At 44.9% G+C, this 23,061-nt stretch overlaps 1 protein-coding gene across 2 annotated transcripts in view; it reads left to right on the forward strand.

Annotated features, from left to right (window-relative positions):
- The window catches only part of LOC120913294 (estrogen-related receptor gamma-like), a 101,043-nt gene that overhangs the window by 18,917 nt on the left and 59,065 nt on the right, over positions 1-23,061 (forward strand). Inside the window, exon 1 of one of the 2 annotated variants that reach the window (XM_040323151.1) lies at positions 7,910-8,182. The exons of the other annotated variant lie outside the window; for it this stretch is intronic. Coding sequence (XP_040179085.1) covers positions 7,989-8,182 — 194 coding nt within the window. The 5' untranslated portion in view covers positions 7,910-7,988. Of the gene's footprint in view, positions 1-7,909; positions 8,183-23,061 lie in introns of those variants that run through there. 2 annotated transcript variants of the gene reach the window in all.

Raw genomic sequence — 23,061 nt, forward strand, 5'->3', positions numbered from 1 at the left:
GGCGAATGGCGGCGGATCGCGGCGGATTGCAGCTTCGGTGGCGGCGGTCGGCGGGGGCGGGAGGCGACGGGGGGTGGCAAGTATTCTATTTGTGTAGCGGGGGGGGGGTATCGGCGTCTGAGTACCGCCGAAAAAACTCGGAATCGGTCCCGATACCGATACTAGTATCGGTATCGGGACAACCCTAATTATTACTATTATTATTAATAATGTATTTTTTGTTCGCGTCTGGGGGTTTATTGTTATTTTTTTATTATTATTAATAATAATATTAATACTGTATTTAATATTTTTTTAAGGTTAGAGGTTAATTATTATTTATTAATGTATTATTACATATTATTCATTTATTTTACTTATTTATGATGATTTTTAGTTATTTGTGTATTTATTTTACATTTATTTATTCATATATTATTACTATTCTGTTTTTAACTTTTTTTCATTTTGAGCAGAAATTTGCGCAAAAACGTTTCCATTCATCTCTATGGGAATACAAACGCGCCAAAAACGCCCAAATCTGCCTGATTTAAAGCGGTGTTCCGGCCACAATTTCACTTTTTAAATATAAATACCCCTGTAATACACAAGCTTAATGTATTCTAGTAAAGTTAGTCTGTAAACTAAGGTCCGTTTTGTTAGGTTGTTACAGCATTTAGACAAATGACTAAAATAGAAATTGACTGGGGCCATCTTAAGTGTGGGCATCATGAAGCCAGACTGTATGACTTCCTGGATTTCAGCCTTGCAGATCTCGCACATGCTCAGTGCTGCACAAGCAGTGTAATAGGTTTCAGATCAGGTTTCAGCACCTGTGCTGTCCAAGTCACATGATTCTTCGAAACTGGGGAGTGCACAGACTCCTGGAAAGTTACACCCACTACATTCCCAGGAGTCTGTGCGGTGTAGGTTAGGAAGCTTAAGCACCTAGGTGCAGGAAGAGGGAAGATTAACTATTCTGCCTAGCAACAACACTTTGAAGGCATCTAAAAAAAAAAAAAAAAATTCTTAAAGGACTAATGACATTTTTTCAAAACTACTGATGTAATGTTATATTTATGGGTGGAACTCCACTTTAATCGACAAAAAAAGCTCCAGAACTTGTTTGAGCTTCAGGCGTTTGGCTTTAGGCGACATGGAGTGGAGATGTGAACCATCTCCATAGAGAATAATTGATTTTTTTTTTTCTCCTCCAACGTTTTTTGAGCTTCAAGCAGATAATCGCTCAGGTGTGAATGGGGCCGTACAGCATTGAACCGTAACGTATGGTTAAGGTAAATGGATCCCAAAGATAAATGTAACATTTGTTAACATCAAGCCTGGTAATGGCTGCTCAAAGCTCAACTAAATCCCAGTTGCACTGTCGTGCGTAACCAAGCATGAAAAAGCACTGTATTGAGCACAATAGTAAAAAACAAAATGATACAGAGGAGCAAGAAGAGAGAGAGAGACAGAAAGGGAAGAAGGTAGTGGAGAGCATCAACCTGTGTCAGGACCCCAACGACGTCCGAAGTAACCAGCCACATACCTGTCACTAATATAGGGAGATGTCAGGTTGGGGGAGCTTCCAAAAGATCCCACAATTCCCATACCCAGGTATGAGCTTCAAGGGAGTCAGTTAGCAAAGCATTTAGGAAATCCATTCTCTTTACATCTCGGATCCTGGAGTGAAAATCAAACAGAGAGGGAGGCTCCCGTTTCTTTCATTTTGGAGCAACCAAACATCGTGCAGCAGTCAGGATGTGCGAAGGACGTTTTTTAGACATTTTAGAAAAGGGAGCTGGTGGGAGACCCAAGAGAGAGGTTTTAGGATTGAAAGGCACCCAGGATCCAAAGATGGAGTGGAGGAGAGAATGAACCATCCGCCAATAGGGGATGATCAATGGGCAAGGCCAGTAAATGTGGAATAATGTACCCATGTCTTTATTACAGCACCAGCATTGGTAGAAGAATATATGGCATTGAGCAAGTTCGGCTTGGTACCACCAGGGGTGGACTGGCAACTCGTGGGGCCCCCGGGCAATAGAAGATTATAGGGCCCCTGGGCTTACAGATGGCCACCACGCCAGGAGGCAGTGCAGAGGCAGGGCAGCTAAAATCTCAGGATTTTCACGTCAAAAGCATGTCAGTTTCGGACATATCAAGGACAGATGTAAAAAAAAAAACACAGATTTTTACATACTGTTCCTGGTATTATTGAGCCTGGTGGCATGGGGCCCTCGGGCAGTGCCCGAGAGTCCCAATGGTCAGTCCGCCCCTGGGTACCACTGATATGCCCTGTACGCACGACCAGCTTTTCCAACGGGAAAACTGCGAGGAGAGCTTTTGGCTGGGAATCCCGGTCGTGTCTATGTTCCCTCTGATGGAAAAACTGGCAAACCCGCCGGACAAAAAAAGAGAACCGGCAATTCCCGGCTTGACTTTGTGTAGCAGAAAACGGCAATTTTTGGCCGTTTTTCTGTGGGGAAAAACTCAGATGGAGCATAAACACGGTCGGGATTCCCGAGGAAAAGCTCTCATCTGAGTTTTCCCAACGGGAAAACCGATCGTCTGTACGGGGGAAAAGTAGAGTGCAGGTTCTCAGTTTTCCCATCGGGATTTCCAATGGACCTTTTCCCGTTGGGAATCCCGGTCGTGTGTACTAGGCATTGGAGAATCTTGTATTGGTTCTCTTTATACCGGGTACAGATCGAGCTTTTAGATGCCTGTGACCAAATAGGTTGCCACGTTTTCAAAGGTTACTCCTTACCCAAGACCTGCTCCCATTTTCGCATATAGGCGTACAGAGGCGTGGTCGACGATAGATCCTTAATTAGGAGCTGGTAAAGGCAATATTTTATTTATATGTGTGCCAATTAACCATCACAAAAGCTGCATATGGATTATATGCTTCTTTAAAGAGAAAAATGTAATGTTTGTCGGCAATTATGGGCCAGATTTAGGTACATCTGCGGCGGCGTAACGTATCGCATTTACGTTACGCCGCTGCAAGTTTTACGGGCAAGTGCTTGATTCACAAAGCACTTGCCATTAAAGTTGCGGCGGCGTAGCGTAAATCCCTCCGGCGCAAGCCCGCCTAATTCAAATGATCCGGGTAGGGGGCGTGGATCATTTAAATTAGGCGCGTTCCCGCGCCGAACGTACTGCGCATGCTCCGTTTTGAAATTTCCCACCATGCTATGCGCGAAATGACGTCGCACCGACGTCGTTTTTTGAACGTAGACGTGCGTTACGTCCTTTCCTATTCACGGACGACTTACGCAAAAATAAAAAAATTCAAAATTCGACGCGGGAACGACGGCCATACTTTAACATGGCAAGTCTATCTATACGCCATGAAATAGCAGCTTTAACTATACGCCGGGAAAAGCCGACTAGCGACGACGTAAGAGAATGCGACGGCCGCGCGTACCTTCCTGGATCGCCGGAAAAAGATAATTAGCATACCCGACGCGGAAAACGACGCGAACTCCACCCAGCGGGCGCCGAAGTATTGCACCTACGATCCAAAGGCGTACAAAGCCGTACGCCTGTCGGATCAAAGACAGAAGCCGCCGTATCTTGGTTGGAGGATTCAAACTAAAGATACGACGCGGCAAATTTGAAAGTACGCCGGAGTGTCAGTAGATAAGCCATCGTACTTCTTCTGTGAATCTGGCCCTATGTCTTTTTTTTTTAAAGTTTTTTAGCTTTTTTCAACAAATTTTACAAATAAACATTTTAATACAGCTATAGCTACTGCTTAGGAGAGAGCAAAGCAATATATTTTTCCCTCCAGGCTGTCTCTGTCTGTATGTTGCTATACAAGGGAGAGAAAATAGAAGTAGTCACTCATTCATCTGTGTGGATAATCCGAGCTTCAGCTATTGAGCTCTGTAACTAACATGCCTATTTCCAACAAAGCAGGTAACATTAACCTGGTCTAGCGCTCTGATTGGTTATAATTTATAGGAAATATTCATATGCATTGTTTCACATTTAATTGATGAAAAAAGAATTGCAAAAAATGTTTTTATCTTATTTAGTGCTGACTTAAGCCGCGTAAACGCGTTTGGAAATTCCGACAAGAAAACCGTGGATTTTTTTCCGACGGAATGTTGGCTCAAACTTGTGTTGCATACACACGGTCACACAAAATTCCGAACGTCGAGAACGTGGTGACGTACAACACTACAACGAGCTGAGAAAAATGAAGTTTGATGATTCCGAGCATGCGTCAAATTGATTCCGAGCATGCGTGTGTTTTTTTTGCTCGTCGGAATTGCATACAGACGATCGGAATTTCCGATAATAACTTTTCTTGTTGGAAAAATTGAGAACCAGCTCTCAAATTTTTGCTATCGGAAATTCCGACTGAAAAAGTCTGATGGAACCTACACACGGTCGGAATTTCCAACCAATGGTTTGCATCAAACCTTTCTTGTTGGAATTTCTGATTGTGTGTACGCGGCATAAGAGATAACATTTCTTCAAAATGCAATTTATTCCTTTTACCTTCTACTGCTGTACTTTTTTGTTCCCACTACTTTTTTTGTCTTCTGTAACTTAGAATAGTCTGCACACATTTTGAACACATTGTTATAAAAACTTGAGGCCGGAGTCTGTCATTTAACGTCACAGTAACGTTTTTTTTTTTTTTTGGCTAAATAACAAACATGTAACACTTACCTGCTCTGTGCAATGTCCCCCGCTGGAGCTCTGGGCTCCTCATCTTCTTTGTGTGCCAACCACAGGTAGCTGCTTCATATAGTGGCACACTTTCCGGCTGGATCCCGAGCCACGCTGTGTGAGTCCATTGGCGCACACAGTGCGGCTCAGCCCCGCCCCTGGCTTGCTTGTCACCGGATTTGATTGACAGCAGCAGGAGCCAATAGCTACCACTGCTCTCACTGATTCCCGTTAGGAGGGAGAGAGAGAGAGTACCGCCGGTGCTCTTGGGCACAAAACTGAATCGAGATCGGGCTTAGGTAAGTATTAGGGGGTTGGGTGGGGATGCTGACAGAGAATACAGAGAATGCATTAAGTTAAAAAATACCTTCAATCTTTACAACCACTTTAATTTTTCTGGCCTGACAGTCACCCGGAGAGAAAAGCCGATCACTTGCGATTGACCCTAATCTGTCAGATTAAACTACCTGTGGACTCGTAAATCCCCAGAGGTCAGGTGTGGGTGAAATACATATGAATATATAAAAATATGATAAGGAGCTAGATATATGGGATGCTGTTACACGCCACCCAAAACTGACATTTAATTAATGGGTGGCTTGGATGACCTAATCACATACTGGCTTCATCTCTCTTAAAGCATTGTAACAGAACTATGTAAACTGCCATTGCTGACCTCCTTATGAAAATGTTGCTTGCCTGGCTGTCTGTGTTCAATACTTCTGAGTCACCGATTTGGAACAAACACACACCAGGGAAAAAAGTCGGTATCTTTATACTTGTTTTAGAGATGTAGGGGTTTATAGAAACAAATTGCATAGCCATTCGTCCAGTGCGTTTTGTGAAAACTGGGCAAAAAAAAAAGAAATGTTGTTTGGACTATTTTCTTTACTTAATGAATAGTCTTTTATTGTGAGCAGTAGGAAAATATCACATTATGACCACTAGATGGAGCTGAGGAACATAGGAAATACATATGTCCTTGTAACAAGAGATACAATGTGACATTTCTAAAGAATGTTTACGGGAATTAGCAAATAATGTAACCATTAGTCAGTGTCAGCTGTCAGCGCTGGGCCAATGAGCTGTCGGTGGGTGATTCCCAGCCCCACAGCTTCATGTACAAAGGGGGGAGCGATGCCTGTGACGTGTGTTGGCCTAATATGGCCACACGTGACGGAGCATTCTTCTTACTAACCACCAATGTGTACTGTAAGTGACATTTTTTTTTCATGAATTATTAATGTAAGGGACATTCATCCCACTGACCTCTAATATAAAGGGTATTCTTCCTACTGACCGCCAATGTAAATGGCATTCCTCTCACTGACTCCCAATGTAAGGAGCATTCTTCCCATTGCCCCCAACGTAAGGGGCATTCTTCCCTTTGACCCCAATGTAAGGAGCATTCTTCCCACTGATCCCCAATGTAAGGAGCATTCTTCCCACTGACCCCTTACATTCTCCCCACTGACCCCCAATGTAAGGGGCATTCTTCCCACTGATCCCCAATGTAAGGAGCATTCTTCCCACTGAGCCCCAAGGTAAGGGACATTCTTCCCACTGACAGCAAAGGTAAGGGACATTCTTCCCACTGACCACCATTATAAGGAACTTTCTTCCCACTGACCACCATTATAAGGAACTTTCTTCCCACTGACCCCCAATGTAAGGGGCATCCTTTCTACTGACCATCAATGTAAGGGACATTCTTCACACTGGCCTCCAATATAAAGTCTATTCTTCATACTAACCACCAATATAGGGGCATTCTTCCTACTGACCACCAATATAGGGGCATTCTTCCTACTGACCACCAATATAGGGGCATTCTTCCTACTGACCACCAATATAGGGGCATTCTTCCTACTGACCGCCAAGGCAAGGAGCGTTTTCAACTCATCACCAAAGGAAGTGGCATATTTTCAACTGATCCCCGAAGAATAATTTTAGAAGAGGTTCTCTGAGACCTGAAAATTATTTTAAAGGTTCCTCTAGGCTAGAAAGGTTGAGAAAGTTTGACCTAGAAAGACAGTTCAGGTAGGATTCTCTGTTAATTTGGCAATAGATAGATTGTTGGCCAAATTTTGGTCCATCTATAGCCATTCCCACAGAAAGTTTGGAAATTTTTAATTTGATCGGCGCACACAGCCAGTCAGCTGCAGCACTGATCAGTTTATTCTAATAGTGGAGGAGTCCCTGCTGTCAGAATACTACAGAGCAGCGGGGAGGATTCCTCTATCCACCTTGCTTGTGTGGATCAAAGAATCAATTCGGGAAACGATCCACCTATGACAGTCTTTTGCATTAGGGTGTGCACCCCAAAGCTCAAACACACACTACTGATCACTCACGATGTTCATTCAGAAAGGGAAGGGGATGGTCAATTACATATTTACTGGCCCCATCCTTCACTCATCCTAAAACATCCTTGCAGGACCAGCTGGCGGGAGAGGAGGGAAGCTTGTAGCCCTGCAGGGGGAAGGAGGGAGCCAGGGAAATAGGGGAATCTGTGCTGTAAAGGGTGATTAGGGTTTGCCTGGGCACATCTGGCACACCCTGTGCGCACTCCTATGATCTATGACCAGCTTTAGAATTTTTTTCATTCAAAAAAAATTCTCTATCTATTAGAAAATAAAACAACTTTCTGAAAATTTTCATTTTTGAGCAAAACTCTACTGATCGGAAATTTCGACAACAAAACCGTGAATTTTTTTTTTAGACGCAATTTTGGCTCTTGCATACACGGTCACACAAATGTTGTCGTAAATTCGGAACGTCAAGAACGCGGTGACATACAACACGAACGACGAGCCGAGAAAAATGATCATTGATCCCAAGCATGCGTAGGATTTTTGTGCGTCGGAAATTCCGACAAGCACTTTTGCTGTCGGAAAAATTGAGAACCAGCTCTTGTCGGAAATTCCAACAGTAAATGTCTCATGGAGCCTACACACGGTCGGAATTTACGGCCAAACGCTCACATCGAACATTTGTTGTCGGAATTTCCGATGGTGTGTACGCGGCATAATGGTGTATGGCCAGCTTTACTGTACTTCCAAATTACAGCCCACTGCATTCGATAAAGTCTGTTAAAAATAAATGGGTTGGGGACATTCCATGTGACATTCTACTCTTTAAGTGCCATTAAATTGTGTACTAAACAATCCATCACAGAGCTTACACGTTGGGGGATGGATCCGGCCTCTTAATTTGCACACTATAATTATTATTACTGTTAAACTGCTTAATATTTCCCTACAGACCAATGCGTGTGCATCTCCAATTATGTGTCTGGTCCCCCCCTTACAGCTGACTCTATGCAAATCCAGAGAGGAGGGAGGGAGGGAGGGCGAGTGGTCCGGCTCTTCTATCTCTCAGTGCAGGAGGCTCTTCACAGCTTGGGGTCTTGTCTGCCCAGGAAGGATTCTTCGTCTACCCTCCACATGGATTACTTAGAGTTAGCCTGGCTTGACATGCCAGTCACCCAAACAGAGAAGCATCCATCTCATCCGTAAGTAACTGATGATCACTATGTTACCACCTCTGCAGGGAGGCTGTTCAGGGGATTCACCACTCCTTCTCTCTATTTCCAGGCTTATTTTCAAAAGTATGCTGCTTCAGGATAGCTGATTTGAAATAATTCTTTATTCTGTAATTATTCCTGGTTTATCAGTCTGAGGATGAGGAAGGAGACTTACAGAATTTGGGCATAAAAGTGATAAGTGGTTACCTAAACAGGTTTCGATTTTCAGATTTCAGCAGATTCGTTTGATGGGAGCAGCGAAAGTTGGATTCTTGTTGGTTTTGATAGGTTAATGCACTTTTTATCTTGGTCTTTACTTTGGCCAATGGCTTTTGAGTTAGGGATGGGTGGCATTTCTGGGGCCAACAAGCCCTTGATGGAGTTGGGAGGACATCACAATGAGTTCGAAATTACAAGGCATCACTTGATACATAACTGGAGCCAAGAATACAGGACATCACTTGGTACATTACCAGCATCAGGCATACAGGGCATCACTTGGTTCATTACCAGGGTCAAGAGTACAGGGCATCACTTGGTACAAAACCAGGGTGAAGAGTACAGAGCATCACTTGGTACATTACCAGTGTCAGAAGTACAGGGCATCACTTGGTACATTACCAGGGTCAGAGTACAGGGCATCACTTGGTACATTACCAGCATCAGGCATACATGGCATCACTTGGTACATTACCAGGGTGAAGACTACAGGACATCACTTGGTACATTACCAGCATCAGGCATACAGGACATCACTTGGTACATTACCAGGGTCAGGAGTACAGGGCATCACTTGGTACATTACCAGCATCAGGCATACAGGGCATCACTTGGTACATTACCAGGGTCAAGAGTACAGGGCATCACTTGGTACATTACCAGGGTCAGAGTACAGGGCATCACTTGGTATATCACCAGAGTCGGGAGTACAGGACATCACTTGGTACATTACCAGGGTCAGGAGTACAGGACACCACTAGGTACATTACCAGGGTCAGGAGTACAGGGCATCACTTGGTACATTACCAGCATCAGGCATACAGGGCATCACTTGGTACATTACCAGGGTCAGGAGTACAGGGCATCACTTGGTACATTACCAGCATCAGGCATACAGGGCATCACTTGGTACATTACCAGGGTCAGGAGTACAGGGCATCACTTGGTACATTACCAGGGTCAAGACTACCGGGCATCACTTGGTACATTACCAGAGTCAGAGTACAGGGCATCACTTGGTACATCACCAGAGTCAGGAGTACAGGACATCACTTGGTACATTACCAGGGTCAGGGTACAGGGCATCACTTGGTACATTACCAGAGTCAGGAATACAGGACATCACTTGGTACATTACCAGCATCAAGCATACAGGGCATCACTTGGTACATTACCAGAGTCAGGAGTACAGGGCATCACTTGGTACATTACCAGAGTCAGGAGTACAGGGCATCACTTGGTACATTACCAGCATCAGGCATACAGGGCATCACTTGGTACATTACCAGAGTCAGGAATACAGGACATCACTTGGTACATTACCAGGATCAGAGTACATGGCATCACTTGGTACATTACCAGGATCAGAGTACAGGGCATCACTTGGTACATTACCAGAGTCAGGAGTACAGGGCATCACTTGGTACATTACCAGCATCAGGCATACAGGACATCACTTGGTACATTACCAGAGTCAGGAGTACAGGGCATCACTTGGTACATTACCAGAGTCAGGAGTACAGGGCATCACTTGGTACATTACCAGAGTCAGGAGTACATGGCATCACTTGGTACACTACCTGGGTCAGGAGAACAGGGCATCACTTGGTACATTACCAGGGTGAGGAGTACAGGGCATCACTTGGTACATTACCAGGATCAGGAGTATAGGGCATCACTTGATACATTACCAGAGTCAGGAATGCAGGGCATCACTCAGTATATTGCTGGAATCAGGAGTACCAGGGCATCATTTGGTCCATTACCAGAGTCTGGGATACCAGGCATCACTTGGCACATTGCTGAAATCAGGAATACAGGGCATCACTTGGTACAGAACTGGAGTCAGGAATACAGGTAATCACTTGGTACAGTACTGGAGTCAGGGATACACGATAGCACTTGGTACATTGCTAAAATCAGGAGTACAGGGTATCATTTATTACATTGCTGGAGTCCGGAATACAGGGCACCACTTGGTGCAATACTGAAGTCAGGAATACATGGCATTACTTGCTACATTGCTGGAGTCATGGATACAGTGCATCACATGGTACATTGCTGGGGTCAGGAATACAGGGCATCACGTGGTACATTGCTGGGGTCAGGAATACAGGGCATTACTTGCTACATTGCTGGAGTCAGGGATACAGTGCATCACGTGGTACATTGCTGGGGTCAGGAATACAGGGCATCACTTGGTACATTGCTGGGGTCAGGGATACAGGGCATCACTTGGTACATTGCTGGGGTCAGGAATACAGGGCATCACTTGGTACATTGCTGGGGTCAGGGATACAGGGCATCACTTGGTACATTGCTGGAGTCAGAGATACAGGGCATCACTTGGCACATTGCTGGAGTCAGAGATACAGGGCATCACTTGGTTTATTACCAGAATCAGGAATACAGGGCATCCCTTGGTACATTACTAGAGACAGGAATACAGGGCATCACTTGGTACATTCGTAGAGTCAGTAATATAGGGCATCACTTGGTATATTACCAGAATCAGGCATACAGGGCATCATCATCCATTATAAATTTTAGGATTGCCATGTACATTGCTGTGGCATAGAGTCCTTGCATCATTTTATAGATGATATGTTGTATCAGGAGTTACATATCAAAACAGCTACCTAATTAAATGCTGGAAGTTGCAGTAACACACATGGTCCAATGTTCTCTGTAGTACAGCCGGACAAAAGTTCTGTGGTATAGATAAATATAACAAAGTACATGCATATAGTTATATTAACTTTACTGTAAGACTTTGCTTAAGCCATATAAAGTAAACAAAATAAATAAATGATATATTATTATTATTATTATTATTATATATATATATATATATTTTTGTTTACTGTCTATTTATGTGTGTATCAGTATGTCATAAAGTGTAATTTTGAGATTAATCCAATGCAACAGAAATTTTTAATGCTAATTGAAGCAAAAATGAACACACAAGAAGCTGAAATGATATAGGGCCAGATTCACGTAGATCAGCGGATCTTTAGATCCGCTCGATCTACCTGATTTAAGATCCGCTCCCGCAAGTTTGCGAGGCAAGTGGGTAATTCACAAACCACTTACCTCCAAACTTGCGGCGGCGGATCATAAATCCCCCAGCGGAATTCAAATTCCGCGGCTAGGGGGAGTGTACTATTTAAATCAGGCGCGTTCCCGCGCCGATTTAAATGAGCATGCGCCGTCCGCGGAATTTCCCGGCGTGCATTGCTCCCACTGACGTCGCTAGGACGTCAGTGGTTTCGACGTGAGCGTAACTTGCGACGCGCGTGTTTCTGAATCGGCGTACGCAAACGACGTAAGAAAATTTAAAAGCGACGCGGAAACGACGGCTATACTTAACATTGGCTGCGCCTCATAGAAGCAGGGGTAAGTATACGCCTAGAAAGCCGCTACGGAAACGTCGTAACAACACTGCGTCGGGTCCGCGTACGTTCGTGAATTTGCGTATCTCGCTGATTTACATATTATTCAACGTAAATCAGCGGGAACGCCCCCGGCGCCATTTTCAAATTGAAAATAAGATCCGACAGTGTAACACAGTGTAACACTGTCGGATCTTAGCCATATCTATGCGTAACTGATTCTATGAATCAGGCGCATAGATAGGACCAGTGTAAGTCAGAGATACGATGGTGTATCTGGAGATACACCGTCGTATCTCTTTGTGAATCTGGCCCATAGTTACTACTTATTACATATGAAAGATGACATCTTCTAACATACAGAGGGGAACAAGACAAAATAGTCTACAGATAGTCTACAGTTTTTAAAAGAGAAGCAAGTAACACCAGCAACATTGTTTATGTGATAATTGACAAGTGGCTCCGCCTTCCGTACGGATCTTTGTATATGGAATTGGTGTGTAGAGACAGATGATTACATTTGCAGATACTGTATAACAGGAACGAGGAACTAAGGCATTTTCAAAAAACTCTCCATTAAATACAAGCAATCTAGATTTGTTGGGTGGTTACCACTTTCTACTTCTGTGTAATTTGTTGTTTCTATTAAATGCTCATAAATCATTGGCATACCTATAGTAAAATACTTAATACTATAACCTTGGGACCCGGGGATAAACCTCCAGACAAAAGCCATACATTCTCTCCAAGCTTGTGTTCCTTCTCTTTGTAAATACTGAAGACCTTCTCTACCATTTTGGCCTAAATACATACAATATATTACCAAAATATACAATATACAAAATACATACAATATATTACCAAAATATACAATATACAAAATACATACAATATATTACCAAAATATACAATATACAAAATACATACAATATATTACCAAAATATACAATATACAAAATACATACAATATATTACCAAAATATACAATATACAAAATACATACAATATATTACCAAAATATACAATATACAAAATACATACAATATATTACCACAATATACAATATACAATATATTACCAAAAGTATTGGGACGCCTGCCTTTACATGAACTTTAATAACACAGTCTTACAGGTAATGTTAGGTCGGCGTATGAGTAGATACGCCGACCTAACTCAGAATTTTGTCGGAAAAATCCGTCGGAGTTTATCCCGACGGAAAATCCGATCGTGTGTACAAGGCATTGCTTTTCAATGATCCCCACCGTGTAGTCAGAGCAAAATTTGCAATGCTTTAGGCAGGAGTCTCCAAACTTTCTAAACCAAGGGCCAGTTTACTGTCCTTCAGACTTTAGGAGGCTATACTGTGGCCAGTGGGAGGCCAATGGGAGTAGGTAATGCCTCAGGCTTGATGGCCAGTGGGAATAAAATAATTACATAGCACTCCTATGGTTAGGTGGAAGAGGAATAGTGCCCAGTCATTAGTATTTGTGGGAGGAATAGTGCCCAGTCATTAGTATTTGTGGGAGGAATAGTGCCCAAATATTTGGTGTCAGTGGGAGAAATAGTGCTCCATCGCTGGTATCAGTGGAAGGAGTAGTGTCCTATCTTTGGTGTCAGTGAAAGGAGTAGTGTCCTATCTTTGGTGTCAGTGAAAGGAGTAGTGTCCTATCTTTGGTGTCAGTGGAAGGAGTAGTGTCCTATCTTTGGTGTCAGTGGAAGGAATAGTCCCCCATCATTGCCATCAGATGAAGAATTTATGCTCCATCATAAGTGTCAGTGGGAGGAATAATGCCCCATTGTTGATGTCAGAGCATACCTCCCAACTTTTTGAGATGGGAATGAGTGACACCTATCAGCAAAAGTATGAAGGAATAGGACACACCCCCTGCCACGCCCCCTTAAAGGAGTATTGTACTAAAAAAAACAAGATTGGGTAAACCCACAAGTGCTTATTTACCACTATATTCCATTAAATTGGCTTTTGGAATTTACAAATGCAGAAATTTAGAAATCAGATGAAAGGTTTAGGGCTGGAAAACATTTTTCTGATAGATAGAAAGTGCATTTTATATACAACTATATAGATCAGACCAAAATAAGGGACAAATGAGGAGGAAAGAGGGACATTGCTCCAAATCAGGGACAGTCTCTTCGAACTAAGGGACAGTTGGGAGCTATGTCAGAGGGAGAAAAATTGTCCCAAGGGCCAGATAAAGACAAAACAAAGGGCCATAGCTGGCCCACGGACCGCAGTTTGGAGACCACTGCTTTAGGGTATGAGCGATCAAGTCACCTCCTCCCGAGTTACAGTCAAGAGGCCTAGTTGCCAATCTCTAGGCCCAAACAGTGACACGAGATGTCGTGGATGAAATCATCACTCCTTCTAGGCTCTGACACCAGCCAACAGCGGGGATTTTGGGGCCAGCTGGGATGGAAGGAGAAAGGAACAGCAGGAGAATTGCTTAAGAGGGGAATATTAATGGGTTCACAAACACTATGGCTTTGCCATTAATGGGAGAAGTGACAGTGTCTCTTTAAGGGTTACCAGGGATGGACTGACCATTGGGACTACATGGAGTTTCCCGGTGGGCCGATGGCTGAGTGGGCCGCAGAGCTCACCTCCTCTCCCTCCCCGCATCGCTCACCTGGGGGGAACAGAGAATCAGGGGGAGGACCAGAGGAGCAGGGGGGATGACAGAGGAGCATGGGAAGAGGGGACAGGCAGCTGACTCAACAGCTATGGCCTGGGAGTTTCTCACTTCTGCCTAATCTTGTCCCATAAGGGGGGGGTACCGAACTGATTCTTTGTCCCGGGTGAAATAATGTCTAGCTTCCCCACTGGTACTGCCTATAAGAGTACCAATACCAGCCGTTCTACTCTAATAAAGTAGAACGGCTAGTGGCTAGTGAAGGGGGAGAGGGGGCTTGGGTGGCCGGGGGGGGCGGGAGTTGTCTGGCCGCCATAGGAGAGAGATGTCAAAGTGGGCCAGTCTGGATGAAGTCCAGGGCCAAATTTTTGTCCCAGTCCAGCCCTGAGGGTTACCCACCTTCACTGACAAGGGGAGCACTGTGCATTTCTGCACCCACCATTCATTTCAGCAGAGTATATCGCGCTTGTGTGCATATCATCAGTGCTATCATAATGGAGTTCAAAATACATGGCACGTGTTTTTCTGTCTAGGAACCAACCATAGGTGTGCACAGTCTATTGCATTAGGGTGTGCACCTCAAAGCTCAAACACACATGTGTGTGTGAATGTGTATTTACACTAACAGTGTCACTAGGGCAGGCATTGGTGTCACTAGGGCAGTGCATGGTGTCACTAGGGCAGGCATTGGTGTCAGTAGGGCAGTGCATGGTTTCACTAGGGCAGGGATTGGTGTCAGTAGGGCAGTGCATGGTTTCACTAGGGCAGGCATTGGTGTCAGTAGGGCAGTGCATGGTGTCACTAGGGCAGGCATTGGTGTCAGTAGTTTTTATTTCTAATAATTTATTACAATAATTTTTTTTTATTCTTTTTTTTTACAATTTTTTTAGGAGCCCCGTTAGGGGGCTTTGATGAAATATTAGGGCTATAAACAGGGGGAATCTGTGCCACACAGGGTGATTAGGGTGTGCCTAGGCATACCCTGTGCGCACACCTACAAGTCCAGGTGTACCTTTATATAACCCCACTTCCCCCCATGTCTGTTTTAGGAACTCAAGGACCACTTTACAATTTTGATGTATTATTATATCTATTATGTATACTATCATCTGTTAAAGAGGAAGTTAACCCCAAAAAACAAAACATACTAGCTTATTATGAAGTATTTACCTGAGATCGAATCCCCCGCAGCCGACCTTGTTCGTCTCCTCCGTCGCCGCCATGTCTTCCAGAGTGACTTCCGGGTATCGCGGCTCCGGCCAATTACAGCGTCGGAGCCGGATGACGTCACTCCCGTGCATGCCTGCGGGTGCCGCCACTAACGGCATTATCGCCGTAAGAAGCGGCACGCTCAGTGCGCCTGTGAGCCGTAGACATCGGTGCATAGCTTTTGAAAATATCTCCTAAACCATGTAGGTTTAGGGGATATTTCTTGTACCTACAGGTAATGGAACTTCCCCTTTATAGTGCCGTTGTACGTGTTGTACGTCACCGCGCTTCGCTCAAGCATTTTTTTTTTTACGATCGTGTGTATGCAAGGCAGGCTTGACAAGGATCACGTCAAGAAAAACTTCACTTTTTCCATGACATTAAAAACGGTCGTGTGTACGCGGCATAAGGCCGCGTACACACGATCTGTTAAACTGATGAAAATGCTCTGATGGACCGTTTTCATCGGTCCAAACCGATCGTGTGTGGGCGCCATCGGTTATTTAACCATCGGTTAAAAAAAAGCCAACTTGTTTTAAATTTAACCGATGGATTCCTAACCGATGGGAAAAAAACGATCGTTAGTAGGCACAACCATCAGTTAAAAATCCATGCATGCTCAGAATCAAGTCGACGCATGCTTGGAAGCATTGAACTTCGTTTTTTTCGGCACGCCGTTGTGTTTTACGTCACCGCGTTCTGACACGATCGTTTTTTTAACCGATGGTGTGTAGGCACGACTGACCATCAGTCAGCTTCATCGGTTAACCTATGACAACGGTCCATCAGACCGTTCTCATCGGATGGACTGATCGTGTGTACAGAGCTTAAAGTGGAGGTTCACCCAAAAAGTTAATTTTTAACATTAGATTGAGGCTCGTTTTGTCAAGGGCAATCGGGTAGTTTTTTTTAAATCGAAGCAGTACTTACCGTTTTAGAGATAGATCTTCTCCGCCGCTTCCGGGTATGGGCTGTGGGACTGGGCGTTCCTATTTGATTGACAGGCTTCCGACAGGCTTCCGACGGTCGCATACATCGCGTCACGATTTTCTGAAAGTAGACGAACGACGGTGCGCAGGCGCCGTATAAAGCCGCACCGACGTTCGGCTTCTTTCGGCTACTCGTGACGTGATGTATGCGACCGTCGGAAGCCTGTCAATCAAATAGGAACGCCCAGTCCCAAAGACCATACCCGGAAGCGGCGGAGAAGATCTATCTCTAAAACGGTAAGTACGGCTTCGATTTAAAAAAAAACACCCGATTCTCCTTGACAAAATGAGCATCAATCTAATGTTAAATTTTTTTTAAGGGTTTACAACCACTTTAAGAAAAGTCGGAGTTCCAAATATGCTATTGTGTTTAATGTAATCAACATGAAAACTCTCAATAAAAACTCAATGGTAAAAAAGAAAAGGCCGCCTTAGTTCCCCCACCCCTCCTTATCTAAAAGCTCTATATAGATGAAAGGGAAAGCACAGATGACATAAAAGAGATCAGCCAATCAGATATCAGATTAGTTGATTGAAATCTGTTTTTTATCGGTGACTTCCTTATTAAATAAATCTACGTGGGTTGGTTGAAGGAGGGCACCTGTGAGGTAAATGTTGCAGCCATAATTGGGGTGGTGAATATACGCCTTTGTATTGCCGGACAGTCCCTTTAGATTTCATTCCAGTTTTTGGTCTCTAAAGACGAGACTGAAGGAGAAAACAGAGCTGGCTGTTCAGATAAACAAAATGGGGTCTGTGATGTTCTGAGAGATGAGGAGGTTCCTGTCCCTGCCTCCCCGATTCTCTAGAGGGTGTCATCCAAATGGACAGAATCCATGTTAAGCATCTCTTTCAAAGGCCATCGAGCGGTATTGATCAGGATGTCAAGTAAAGAAGGGGAGAGACAGGTTCTCCTTTCATGTCAGTTCTTATAATAGGCTCTGACTCTTCTGTCCCTCCTATCAGTGTCATCTCTCCCTCCCTTTCCATGCAGAGACTCATCAGGGTGGGCCTGCTGGTCACAAACAATCAGGAGGTGCAGTGAGGTCCCGGGTAGTCTGTTTTAGGTCAATTCTGTCTACTTATCCCAATGTGAAGAGCAATAGTGAAATATTTGCCATGATATATATATACAGTGGGCTGGATTCAGATACCTCGGCGTATCTGTCCGCCCGGCGTAATGTATCTGAGATACGTTACGCCGCTCTAACTTTGGGGCGCGAGTTCTTTATTCACAAAGAACTTGCGTCCTTAGTTACGGCGGCGTAACGTATCTGTTGCGGCGTAAGGCTGCGTAATTCAAATGTGGAAGGGGGGCGTGTTTTATGTTAATGTGTGTTGACCTGATGTGATTGACGTTTTTTACGAACAGCGCATGTGCTGTCCGTGTACATATCCCAGCAGGGATGGACTGGCCATTGGGACTACAGGGAGTTTCCCGGTGGGCCGATGGCTCAGTGGGCCGGCTTCAGTGACAGCGGACTGCCGCCCCCCTCCTCTGTCTCTCCCTCCCCGCAGCGCTCACCTGGGGGGAACAGAGGAGCAGGGGGGATGACAGAGGATCATGGGGGGAGGGGACAGACAGCTGGCTCAACAGCTATGGCCTGGGAGTTTCTCACTTCTACCTAATCTTGTTCCATGGGGGGGGCACCAATCTGATTCTTTGCCCCGGGTGAAATAATGTCTAGCTTCCCCACTGGTATTGCCTAAAAGAGGAACAGTACCAGCCCTTCTACTCTAATAAAGTAGAACGGCTAGTGGCTAGTGAAGGGGGAGAGGGGGCTTGGGTGGCCGGGGGGGTGCGGGAGTTGTCCGGCCACCATGGGAGAGACCTGTCAAAGTGGGCCAGTCTGGATGAAGTCCAGGGCCAAATTTCTGTCCCAGTCCAGCCCTGTATCCCAGTGTGCATTGCTCTAAATGACGTCGCAAGGACGTCATTGGTTTCGACGTGAACGTAAATTACGTCCATGCGTATTTGCGAAAGACTTACGCAAACGACTTAAAATTTCAAAACTCGGCGCGGGAACGACGGCCATACTTAAAGCGGTGGTTCCCCTAAAAATAAACTTTTAACATTGCTTTTCCCAAATTAATTACGATTAGAATCGGCTGGTTTTATTAAAAAAAAAACGTCCGTACATACCGTTTGCTATATTCGTTCCCACCGCCACAGGTACGATGCTGGCGGTGGGCGTTCCTAATTGATGGACAGGCATCCGACCGACGCATACATCGCGTCACGAGATGCCGAAAGAAGCCGAATGTCGGTGCGCATGCGCCGTATAGAGCCGCACCGACGTTCGGCTTCTTTCGGCATCTCGTGACGCGATGTATGCGTCGGTCGGATGCCTGTCCATCAATTAGGAACGCCCACCGCCAGCATCGTACCCGGAAGTGGCGGTGGGAACGAATATAGCAAACGGTATGTACGGACGTTTTTTTTTTAATAAAACCAGCCGATTCTAATCGTAATTAATGTGGGAAAAGCAATGTTAAAAGTTTATTTTTAGGGGAACCACCGCTTTAACATTAGCTACGCCTCATATAGCAGGGGTAACTATACGCTGGAAAAAGCCGAACGCAAACGACGTAAAAAAAAAGCGCCGGGCGGTCGTTCGTTTCTGAATCGGCGTAACTCCTCATTTGCATATTCCGCGCGTAATAATACCACCTAGCGGCCGGCCTGGAATTGCAGCCTAAGATCCGACGGTGTAAGTCACTTACACCTGTCGGATCTTAGGGAGATCTATGCGTAACCTGATTCTATGAATCAGGCGCATAGATACGACGGCCGGACTCAGAGATACGCCGGCGTATCAGGAGATACGAAATAAGGGGGGAACTAATGCGCAAACCAACCTAGCCAAGATAAACCAAATAATTAAAATATATAATCAAATGCAGCAGCCACCACCAATAGTGCTCACACACTGACAGTAAATGATAAAATGGGGGATGAGGTGGCGCTTGCAACAAACAATCACTAATATAGTAATGTAATAAACTCTGCCTCCTGGTACTGATTAGCAGTGTATCACTCTTAGACCGAAATACCATCCAACAAAAATAACCATAAAGTGGAGGATATTGAGAGTGAAAAAAATATAATGAAAAATAATATGTGACCAATGTGCTAGTGACAGCACAGTAGTCAATAGATAACAAACTTCAAACTGTGTATATAATAAATCCTTCAAGTAATAATAATCCAAACAGTGCTTCATCCATAGATAGTGCAATGTGCAACTAAGCAAATAAATAAATAAATATATATCCAATCTATAACTGTCCACAAAAATGATGCAATTGATGCAAGTAAAGGTGAGTGAATCCGTGGATAAAAAACAATTCAAAAAAATGCAAAAAAGTGAAAAAATATTATATATATACAAATATAAAAATATAAAATCCACACGAGAATCCCTGTGTAAAAAAAGTACCAATAAGACTATAGGATAAAAGTCAGTATCCAGTGCACAAATCGTGCAAAAGTGAAAAAATCCAGTGGCTAATAAATAAAGTTCATAAAGTGCATCTGTGCTCTGGTTTAATGTGACATGCAGAGTAGTTGTGATTGCAGTCAGCCAGATCCTCCACGGTGACCAGAAAATAAGCGTGCTAGCCCCTTACCTCAAGGAGGCTAATAAATAGCCTATAGAAGTGGTTTCCCAATAGTATCTCCCACCATCAACAGAACGATCCACTCCAGTATATTTACAGGCTCAGCGCGATGACTCTCAAAATAAAGCAAAGGAATGCCTCCATAGTGTAGGATTACAAACAGTATTTAATGAAAAAAATATATTCACTTACAAACAGTGCTGTAAGATCAGCATAACAGCGGCGTGTGTGTAGTCCTGTGTCTCCCGCTCTGCGGCCGCAAGCGGGTGACGTCACCAACAGCCCTCCAACGTCCTCACGCGTATCGCAACTGTCAACGTTGCTTAATCATAGGATGGACTCAGGAGATACGCCGTCGTATCTTCTCTCTGAATCTACCCCAGTATATCCAATATTTTTATTTTTAGAGATTTTTGATATAAAGCGCTTTGAAAAAGTATTCATACCCCTTGAAATTTTCCAAAGTTTGTCATGTTACAAGCAAAAACGTAAATGTATTTTATTGGGATTTTATGTGATAGACCAACACAAAGTGGCACATAATTGTGAAGTGGAAGGAAAATGATAAATGGTTTTCAAAGTTTTTTTTACAAATAAATATGTGAAAAGTGTGAGGTACATTTGTATTCAGTCAATATTTTGTAGAACCGCCTTTCACTGCAATTACAGCTGCAAGTCTTTTTGGGGATGTCTCTACCAGCTTTGCACATCTAGAGAGTGACATTTTTGCATATTCTTCTTTGCAAAATATCTCAAGCTCTGTCAGATTGGATGGAGAGCGTCTGTGAACAGTAATTTTCAAGTCTTGCCACAGATTCTCAATTGGATTTAGGTCTGGACTTTGACTGGGCCATTCTAACACATTAATATGCTTTGATCTAAACCAGTGGTTCTCAACCTTTCTAGAGCCGTGACCCCTTAATAACATTTCCAAAGTTGTGGGGACCCCCAACAGTAAAATTTTCGTAGCGTGGGTTGTCAGCACCCAAGGCAAGACAAGTAATTTGTGTCCCTAACCCACATACTTTTAGCGCTCCCTGAGTCGCTTCCACTCGTACAGTATTAAAACCCCTTACGGTACATTTTAGGATGTACTACTCTCTCTTTGTTCTCTTTTCTTTCCCTTTTATGGCTCTCTAGCCTAATTTCTTGCCCCCCTCATCCCTCTCTCTAGCCCTCTTTCTTGTTCTTTTTCTTATTCTTTCTCTCCCTTTTTCTTTGTTCCTCCCCCTTATTTCCTCTCCCTTCCATGTATTCTTATTTTTTCCCCCTTCTCTTACTCCTTTCTGGGGGGGTGGGGAGAATGGGAAACGGATAGTGTTACCCACTGTGTCTCCAGCTCTGTGGCGTCTCGCAGCAGGGACACCTATGCTGAAATCAGGAGATGGGGTCTCCTCCAGCCCCTCCCACTTCACATTCCTCACTAGTCAGGTGACCTCTAATCTCTGTCCCCCAGCTATGCTGTGACCTGAATGGGTGGCTGCGAAGAGGCTGAGTGGGCGGCCTTGTGCTTCAGGAACAGCCCAGCTGGGCGGCCACAAAAAGGCTGGGAGAGTGGTGCGGGCTTCAGCAACAGCCCAGGATTCAGTGACCCCTGGCAAATCGTCATTCGACCCCCAGGTTGAGAACCACTGTTCTAAAGGGTTGTTAGCAGGGCCGTCTTAATAGCATCATGGGCCCCTGGGCAAAGTAACGCTCTGGGACCACTACAATGGAGACGGAGTATCCCTCCGGGCATTCCAAGCCTTTCGGTGCAAGCAGTGCTGGACAGCTGGGCTCACCATGACACCATCCACAATGCTACTTCCACAGGTGGGCTCTTAGTGACGCCGACTCAGCAGCTCCCACTCCAGCTCCTACCCCGCAGCCTTCAAGTCCCGAGCATTCAATCTGCATTGGGCGTGGTCAGAGCATTACTGGCGCTTCGGTCCCGCACCTCCCTGCTGGCTGTGAAATAATAGGTATCGTTCTGCACAGCATGGGGTATTGCTGCCAGCCTGCCTCCCCTGTGTATCCATCATTCTCAGTACCATCATGGGGCCCCCAATTTTGGTGGCAGCGTGGGCTCAAGGACCAGCTACTTTGAGGAAAGTGCAGGGGCCCCCCATACAGCTGGGGCCCCTGGGCAGTGCCCAGGTGTGCCCCCTCATTAAGACAGCCCTGGTTGTTAGCTGAACAGATTTCCAAATATTTTTAGAACCATCCTAGTCACTGCAGACTACATGATCTGAGCAAAAAGTAGACCCACCAAATGCGACATTGATGAGCAGCACAGAAGCTGATTTTTACATTTTAATAAGAGCATTCTGGATCTTACATAGATTCAGGGGTGTATTTTAGGTTTTGTGCTGCCCTAGGCCTGACGAAACTCGCACACCCCCTACTTTATATATGACGCACCCCTTTCTGTCAAGACTACACCCCTTCCTTTTTAAGACCCGCCCTGTCATTTTCATGGGATGAGGACAGAGGGACGCGGTGGGATGAGGACAGAGGGATGTGGTGGGATGAGGACAGAGGGACGCGGTGGGATGAGGACAGGGGGACAGGGTGGGATGAGGACAGGGGGACAGGGTGGGATGAGGACAGGGGGACAGGGTGGGATGAGGACAGTGGGATGAGGACAGGGGGACAGGGTGGGATGAGGACAGGGGGACAGGGTGGGACGAGGACAGGGGGACAGGGTGGGACGAGGACAGGGGGACAGGGTGGGACGAGGACAGGGGGACAGGGTGGGATGGGGACAGGGTGGGATGAGGACAGGGTGGGATGAGGACAGAGGGACAGGA

Source organism: Rana temporaria, chromosome 9, assembly GCF_905171775.1.
Source record: "Rana temporaria chromosome 9, aRanTem1.1, whole genome shotgun sequence".
Taxonomy (NCBI): Eukaryota; Metazoa; Chordata; class Amphibia; order Anura; family Ranidae; genus Rana; species Rana temporaria.